The 8,455-nt window shown below is 45.6% G+C and overlaps 1 protein-coding gene across 1 annotated transcript; it reads right to left on the bottom strand.

Moving 5' to 3' along the window:
- Positions 1-673: 673 nt before the first annotated feature.
- LOC123159263 (protein FIZZY-RELATED 2) lies at positions 674-2,473 on the bottom strand. Its single transcript, XM_044577094.1, has 5 exons — positions 2,262-2,473; positions 1,605-1,706; positions 1,455-1,517; positions 1,252-1,320; positions 674-1,153 (listed from the first exon to the last, which is right to left on the bottom strand). Exons 1-5 carry the CDS (start codon positions 2,466-2,468, stop codon positions 1,094-1,096), a joined length of 501 nt encoding a protein of 166 aa, XP_044433029.1. The 5' UTR covers positions 2,469-2,473; the 3' UTR covers positions 674-1,093.
- Between the last annotated feature and the right edge of the window lie 5,982 nt (positions 2,474-8,455).

The following is an 8,455-nucleotide window of genomic DNA, read 5'->3' as shown; positions in this document are numbered from 1 at the left end:
GTAGCTCAGCTCCCAGATCTCCTCGATCCTTCCGTAGTATCTGTCCTTGTCATTACCGGTGTAGGATTCCATCGTTACCCCGGAGTTCTGATAACCATTGCTCTTCATGTCTTTGGCCTCGGCACTACTAGAAAAACCCCTACTAATGGCGCACCTAATTTGGCCATTAATGGCGCATCAGTGGTGCGCCATTACTAGCACGCCATTAGTAATTTTTACTAATGGCGCACCACTGGTGCGCCATTAGTATAGGCCAGGATGCGCCATTAGTATGCCTCCCAGGGGCCATGTATACCCAGGTGCTTTGGCATACTAATGGCGCACTACAATGGGATGCGCCATTAGTGACCGCGGCATACTAATGGCGCACTGTCCAGTGATGCGCCATTAGTATGCTTTGTCATACTAATGGCGCACTGTCATGTGATGCGCCATTAGTATGAATATTAGGTTTTTTTTATTTTTTATTTTCTGTTTTTTGCACAGGTTACAAAATGTATAATTTGACAAAATATAGACAGCACACATTACTAGTTTAAACTAATGGCGCACTCTGTCATGCACTGTCCGATCGCGACGTCCAACCAAAACCAATCACTCTCACATTCACGGACACAACAGTGACTGCCACCGCTAGGCTGTACTTGAAAAAATCGGATGATCAACATGTGGATTTTCACCCAGACAGATAATTTTAACCCACTGCATCCATCAGAGGACATGGCCAAATTCTGAATTCCTCCACAGGCCTTGACACAGGCCAGCGAGGTCCAGTTCTGAATTTCATGATGTTCTGAATAGAGCTACAGCTTGTATATCATCAGTCAAGCGCATAATCGACACGCCAACAGATTTCTCAGTTGCTAAAACAAGAGGAATTTCCCGCTAAACAACAATAGATATGCGCCGCTTCCAGTGCGGGAGAGGGGATCGGATCCGCGCTAGCCAGCCAGTCAATCATCCCCTGCCGTGCAATCTCTAAAATGGTGCTGGCTTCGGCGGCAGATGGACAGAAGGAGGTCGTGTGGGAATTGAATGGTGCTGATGACGATCAGCACTTGCCGTAATAACTTACAAGCTCGATTTCGTCGAGTCACCGGATGTAGCTCCTAACAAATGATGTCGCTCCAATGCTACTTAAGCTGTCAGAACTCTGTATATAATAGGAAAAAGGAAAGCAGTTAGAGGAACGCCGCCTGAAGTGGAGTTATATAGACAGGAAAACCATATTTTCAGACATCAAGCAAGTACCTGGGACTTGGGAGACGGAAACACGTTCCAAAACCGGAGCATCTCGTCACCAGCACCAGTAACAATTGTCTGTTGATGTCGATATTGACAAGAAAAAAGAACAGTGAGAACAAATTACACTAGACACCTCTAACAGAAGAACAGAACTAAAACAAAATGTCAGGTCCATAGCATATATAGGGATCAAAGAGGGAGTATTTCACCTGTCCATCAGGGGAGATGGCTAAATATAATACTCTGAATGTATGTCCTGTCAACGTGGCAAGCTATACAAATAGAGAGAATGGACACAATTAATAACAAACGAGAGACATTATGGTATAAATGAGCTACAGTGTAAGCTTGTGGCATACCTTTGACATCGTTGGATACCGCCACACTATTATCTGATTCTGGGAGTATCCGTGTGTGCTAACAAGCTCATTCACATTCTTTGACCACACAAGATTACAGACCTGTTAAGACATTTAGCATAATCAGTACATGTGAAGAGCAGCATGTTTTTAAATCTACCCCTTCCACAATTCTACATAAGCAATCCCATGCCTTCAGAACACATGATATCTGTGCAGGTCTCTAACATGACAACTACAAGAATCAATTTTATCTACAGCTACAAAAACATAGCAATTAAAATGTCCATAGACTGTTTCCAAAAGGAATCCATGATGCCATTTTGATATAAATTTGGTGCTTTCTAGAAGGATGGGACTATAAGGACTTCGGTTGCATTATATTAGAGCTGTATATGTGATACAAAACTTCAGTTTTTGTACAACAGAGCTCAGCCAGTCTTGATCTTTTCTGATTTTTGCAGGAAAACTAGTGAATTGGTATGACTGAAGTATTCAGTCAGTAACGGTGCTAAAAGGTTCTGAGAGTTATCCGGCTTAAGAGTAGATATGATTATACTTGAAATTTGGAAGTGCAAATAAGAAATCAATTTAATTCAAAAACACAAACAAGGGCTGCATGTAGCTGATAGATAAACTAGATAGCTAGATTATTACCTGACTCCCTGTATCCATGGAACTCAAGTGTGTATTTGTGGTCGTATTCCAAAATCTTATGCACCTATCTGCAGTTCCACCACCAGATGCAAGAAGGCCGTGTAGATCATGATGAAGGATGTTCTTGTCACGACTGCCAGAAGAAAGCAATGAAGAGTTCCATGCAAGAGCACCTACTCGCATGCGATGGCTTTCCATGGTTCTCATTCTTTTACAGCATGTTGCATCCCATATCTAAATAAGATAACATCGAAGATGATAATCATGAATTCAGAATTTAGACACCCTTGGAATGTCAAATTGTTATACCAATACCAAACATCAACAGGATTACTAAGTTTTACCAACCGAAATACTATGGGCTAAAAGTACACATCGATAAAGATGATGTTTACATTAGTTCAGGTTATTTACAAAACTTTATCGTTTCCCTCATCCATTGGTGGTATGTGCGCAGAACTGACTTGACGCATAGGTCATGATTTTTTTAGAAGAAATGGGTATATGTCACATCCCTAGCTTCAGGCATTGCTCTAGGTTAGCTTCATGTGTGCATCATGTCTATATTTTTGAAACTTGAACTGAGGAATATGGGAAGCCTCAAAACCCTAAATAAAAGAGGGGCAAGAAACCCTAGAAATCTTATTCATTGCTCCAAAAGGCTCTTCTTAAATATTTGATAATTTTTGGTAAGGGTTCTGGTCCCAACCAAAATATTGAACATTTTTAAGGATTTATTTTTTTGGACTTTGAATTTAAATCATTAGCTATTTGAATTTGAATTATATTCATATAATTAGAATATAATTTCAAATATCCCTGAAATATTTTATAAGCTTTTAGAAAAGTCCATCTAGCAATATAAAATATTCAGTGGAGTTTTTGGCATTGTTTGAATCATTTTTAAATTCAAAACAGTGGCAAAAGAATTAAATAAAACAAAACAGAACAGAAAAATATAACACAGAATTTACCTGGACCTTACCTGGCAACCCACCCACGCGGCCCGCTACTGTGCAGCCCAGCAGAAGCCGGCCCAGCCCACCACTGCAGCCCTCCGTCGTCTTCCTCCCCTCGCCCCGAAGCTGCTGCGTGCTCGCACGCGCACGGCCGCGCGGCCACCTCCTGCTTGCCGACGAGCTTCTGGCCGCGTGGACGACCTCCGCAGGCCGTCCCGATCCCCCTGACCCCCCTCACTCTCCCGTGCACTTCTTCCCTCTCTCCCTGCTTCGCCTTCCTCGCCCCTCTCCCGAAGCAGAGCGCAGCCGTCGACGCCGTTCGCCGTAGCTGCAGCCACCGCCCTTCCCCCGCTCCCCCGACTAGCCCAGAGGCTCCGCCTCGACCCCCTCCTTCCTCCCCACCGACCCACGGCCCTCCGGAAGCCCTGCAACGCCGCCACCATCGCCGTTCCGTCGCCGGCCACCGAAGCTCACCGCCGTCGATTCGCCGCCTCCGACGCCTCCCCGAGCTCCCCGAGGCCACCGTCGCAACCCCCGTGAGCTCCTCCGTCGTTTCCCCCTCCCCGCTTAGTCGCGCTCGCCCTCTAGCTGTCGTCTCCACTATGGCCGAACCTTCGCCGCCGCACTCGTCGCCGGTGATGCTCCGGTGACCATTTGGTCCCGGGCATGCGCCCAACGCGCTCCCCGCATCGCGTGGAGCCTCCGTGGCACTTCGCCGCGCTTGTTTGCGCACCGCAGGCCCATCCCCACTTGCACCCGAGCTTCGGCCGCCGCCGAGCTCGTCGCCGGCACCACTCCGGCCACTTCCCGGCCGCGCCACCACCACAGTTGGATGCGGACGAGCGTCCGCATCCCGAAGCTGTGCTCCGCGCGCCAAACCGAGCCCTGTGGGCAAAACCCGAGGCTCGCCACCGCGGCTGGCCTCGCGGCGTCAAGCCGCCGGTGGGGTTGACCCACGTTGACCACGGCAGGACCCTCCCCTGTGTCCATGACAGGTGGGGCCGGCCTGTTAGTTAGGTTAGGATTAGTGTTAACTAAAAATTAGTTAGACTAATTACACTGACATGCATGGCCCACAGGTCAGTTTGACCTGGACGGCGCCCGTTGACTTGCTGACGTCACTGTGAAGTCATGCTGACGCAGTAAATTTATTTCTGGATTTATTATTATTCAGAAATTCCAGAAAATTATATAAACTTCTAAAAATCATAGAAAATTAACCGTAACTCCAAATTAAATAATTTATATATGAAAAATTATCAGAAAAATTTTCATGCATGTTAGAACAACTTATAGCTGCTGTTTAGCACAAATCAATTAAATGGCATTTGAATAATCACATATGGAGTTTGAATTTGAATTTTGTATTCAAACCAACTTCATTTAATCTGTTGCTAGTTGCATTAGCCCAAAACACATTCATTTTGCCATGTCATGATCATGCATCATATTGTGCATTGCATTGATTGTGTTCCCTTCTGTGTTGCCGGTATTTGTCCCCTCTCGATAGACGTGATACCGATGATGTGATCGTTGACACTGATGAAGACTCAATGTTATCTTCAGAAGTGCCAGGCAAGCAAAACCCCCTTGTTCATTCCGATACAATCCTACTCTCTCGCTCCTGCTCTCTTTTACTGCATTAGGACAACACCGATTCATCTGTTACTTGCTGCGGTAGCTGAACCCCTTTGTCTTTTGCATGACCTGTCATTGCCACAGTAAATAGATGAAACCCACTAGCATGAGTAGGAGTTGTTTGAGCCCTGATGTGCCTACTCATTCATGTTTGTTTGTCATGCCTGCTATTGCTTAGAGTTGAGTCAGGTCTGATTCATCGGGGATGAATCAGAGGCGTGTGAACATGTCCTACTGTGTGTGAGCTAAGTGTGTGAACACGATTTGGTAAAGGTAGCGGTGAGAGGCCATGTAGGAGTACATGGTGGGTTGTCTCATTGCAGCCGTCCTCAGGAACTGAGTTCTGTGTTTGTGATCCATGATTCAGCTACTACCATGCATTGGGCCCTGAAATATGACCCCGCTCGACTTCTTATTCACCCTAGTCCTCTGTCCAGGAGTTGCAAGTAGTTTCTGGTGTTTGTAGCTTACTGGAGGCCGTGGACAGCGCTGACCGTAGGGGTGGGCTGTGATGCGGTAGGTACGTGGCACGGTGTACCGGATGCCCGTTTGGTATCTCGGGAACCCTGTTCACATCGTTTGGGGCTGTGAGCGAAACTCCGGCCGGATCTCCTCATGGATGGAACCCGAATAGGCGATAAACCTGGACTAGAGACTTGAGTGTTTAGGTAGGTCGTGGTCTACACCCACGTCGGCTTTCGCTTGAAGTCTGCCGAGCACATGTCGTGTGCAGACGCTAAGTGGTGGAAACATGTATGAAGAAGTACACCCCTGCAGGGTTAACATCATCTATTCGAATAGCCGTGTCCGCGAAAAAGGACTTCTGGGTTGCTTATATCAGTTCATAGACAAGTGAAAGTGGATACTCTAAAATACGCAAGATAAGCGTGAGTGCTATGGATGGCGTTCTCGTAGGGAGACGGGAGCGGATCCATAGTGGTGTATTGATATGGTGAATATGTGGACTCGTGTGCGCCACCTCAAAAGAGTTACTTGCAGTCGTAGTTCAGGATAGCCACCGAGTCAAAGCTGGCTTGCTGCAGTTAAACTCCACCATCCCCTTTGTTGATAATGATGCATGTGTAGATAGATCTGATGTAAGTCTTGCTGGGTACATTTGTACTCACGTTCGCCTATTTTATGTTTTGCAGAGAGACTTCAGTCTCACTAGTAGTTCCACGTGGACTTCGACGTTTAGTTTGATACCTCAGCTACGATCTTGTGCCCTCGGCAGGATCTGATAGATAGTCAGGATTTTCAGCCTTTTTCATTTATAGATGTCTGTACCCAGACATGATAGCTTCCGCTTGTGCTTTGACTTGTATGCTCTGAGTGTTGGGTCATGAGACCCCTGTTGTAATATCTCGCTCCTCGGAGCCTATTGAATAGACTACTTGAGTCGTAGAGTCATTTTGTGATGCCATGTTGTATTGCACATATCGAACATATTATGTGTATGTTATTGAAATGCTTGGTATGTGTGGGATCTGACTATCTAGTTGTTTATCTTTAGTAGCCTCTCTTACCGGGAAATGTCTCCTAGTGTTTCCACCGAGCCATGGTAGCTTGCTACTGCTCCGGAACACTTAGGCTGGCCGGCATGTGTCCTTCTTCGTTCCTGTGTCTGTCCCTTCGGGGAAATGTCACGCGATGAATACCGGAGTCCTGTTAGCCCGCTACAGCCCGGTTCACCGGAGTCCTGCTAGCCCAGTGCTACAGCCTGGATTCACTCGCTGATGACCGACACGTTCGATGCTGGGTCATGGATGCCTGTCCCTGTAGGTCTGTGCCACTTTGGGTTTACGACTAGCCATGTCAGCCCGGGCTCCTTATCATATGGATGCTAGCGACACTGTCATATACGTGTGCCAAAAGGCGCAAACGGTCCCGGGCAAAGGTAATGCGACACCCGTGGGGATACCGTGCGTGAGGCCGCAAAGTGATATGAGGTGTTACATGCTAGATCGATGTGGCATTGAGTCGGGGTCCTGACAGCGTTGGTATCAGAGCTTGACTGCCTGTAGGATTACCAAGCCAAACTGGTCGAAGTTGAGTCTAGAAAATTCTTTAGTTATATAAGGGAATTGATTGTGGGATGGAACGTAAGGCTCTTTTTACTCCTTATACCTCATGCCCTTCTGATCTGAGTCATCTTATCTTTCCTGCGGGGATTAAGAACTAGGCTACCTCTTCTTTCTATTAGGATCACGTGTTACTAATCAGTAGACTTATAAGATTGTTGGATTTAAGTCTCAGTTCAGCTCCTACTACTTCCGTATGTTAATTGTTGATCTCGGAACCTTGATATTGTGCTTCTGAGTGGTTATACCACCATTTTTGTGATTGTCTCAAATCTTTTTGAGCAATTATAGCCGTTATGCTGTCCGAGTCATCCCAGGTTTGTAAATAGTCCGATGCATTTGCAAATCCCTTCCTTCTGTTTCCGATGTTCCCATGGGCCAGATTAACCACACTAATCGATGTGTTGAGGTAATTATTGCCTCGACATATATGTTGGAATTATTATTATGACCCTAAGTGCTTAGGGGATCATCTAGTGGTCTAGCCATGATTTGTGTCCTAGTGTGAAGATTCTGGCCTTTATTCTCGGAAGCATCCCGTGATGCTACTTAGTAGTAGGTATTCTACTCCTGGGTTCTGAACCCGAGATTCACTCTACCTACTTCATGTTGATAGTAATTGCTAGTGCCTTTAGGATATTAGTAACCTTTGCGATAGTCCTTGAAGTCCGTGGTATCTTCTTCTTCCAAATACCATGAACTACTTATGGCAGATGTTTATTGGATCAAAAAAAATCACAATTAGAGTACTCTTGAGGAGTTCTCCATTCATAAATCGTGACTCTGCCAGTTCTACCTTTCTGCATGGGTTATCCGGAAGAAATATGTTGAACTTGGTTCGACATACTAATCTATGCATCCACAACTCAGAAAGTTATATGTTCCTTTGAGTTGTTCTCTTTAGTTGCATTCTGACCCTCGTCTATCAATTGATAGTCAAGAGTATGCGTGCGTTCGTTCATCGATGCCTATGACTCTTGTGGTCTGTCAAGCCATTCTATTCCGGAATGACTAGGAGAAACAAACTCCAGTACCTCTTCCATATCTAGGATTGGGTCAAAGTAGTTGTATTCCGCAGATCAAATGCCAATCCAGCTTTTGGTTCTGCTCTACCTTGGAGTATTACATATTTTATATCGAGATTGTTATAGGAATTGCACACCATCCCATGAACTCTTGGTACAGTGACACTTCTTGCCATCACTGTTCATTCCTCGGCCCTCGTGTTGATGCAACCGGAATACCGACAAATGAATTGTGATGTGTGAAATCAATACTGCTAGCAACTCTGTTGCTTGGTAGTTAAAGGATAATAATTTCATTCTTAGTATGTTGGTTTTCGAATCATCCTTCTAAGACTGATCGTGCTACCTAGTCCTTATTTCGGTGCACCCTTCGATTGATGAGTTAGGATCTTGTCAAGTCCTCACTCATTTGATCATATCGTCTTGCCCTCAAAAGCAAGATTGTTCTCGAGCTTAGTAACATACCGGTGGTTCGTGACTTTCCAAATATC

Source organism: Triticum aestivum, chromosome 7B (genome assembly GCF_018294505.1).
Source record: "Triticum aestivum cultivar Chinese Spring chromosome 7B, IWGSC CS RefSeq v2.1, whole genome shotgun sequence".
NCBI lineage: Eukaryota > Viridiplantae > Streptophyta > Magnoliopsida > Poales > Poaceae > Triticum > Triticum aestivum.
Note: the sequence above shows the minus strand (reverse complement) of the source record. Positions and strands in the feature narration are given on the sequence as shown.

Excerpts from the sequence above, each read along its gene's own strand:
- LOC123159263 (XM_044577094.1), bottom strand. The coding sequence starts at position 2,468 with ATGAGAACCATGGAAAGCCATCGCATGCGAGTAGGTGCTCTTGCATGG. Across the intron at positions 1,707-2,261 it reads CCATGGATACAGGGAGTCAG|GTCTGTAATCTTGTGTGGTC; the intron begins GTAATAATCTAG and ends ATGTCTTAACAG. Across the intron at positions 1,321-1,454 it reads CCATCTCCCCTGATGGACAG|ACAATTGTTACTGGTGCTGG; the intron begins GTGAAATACTCC and ends CGACATCAACAG.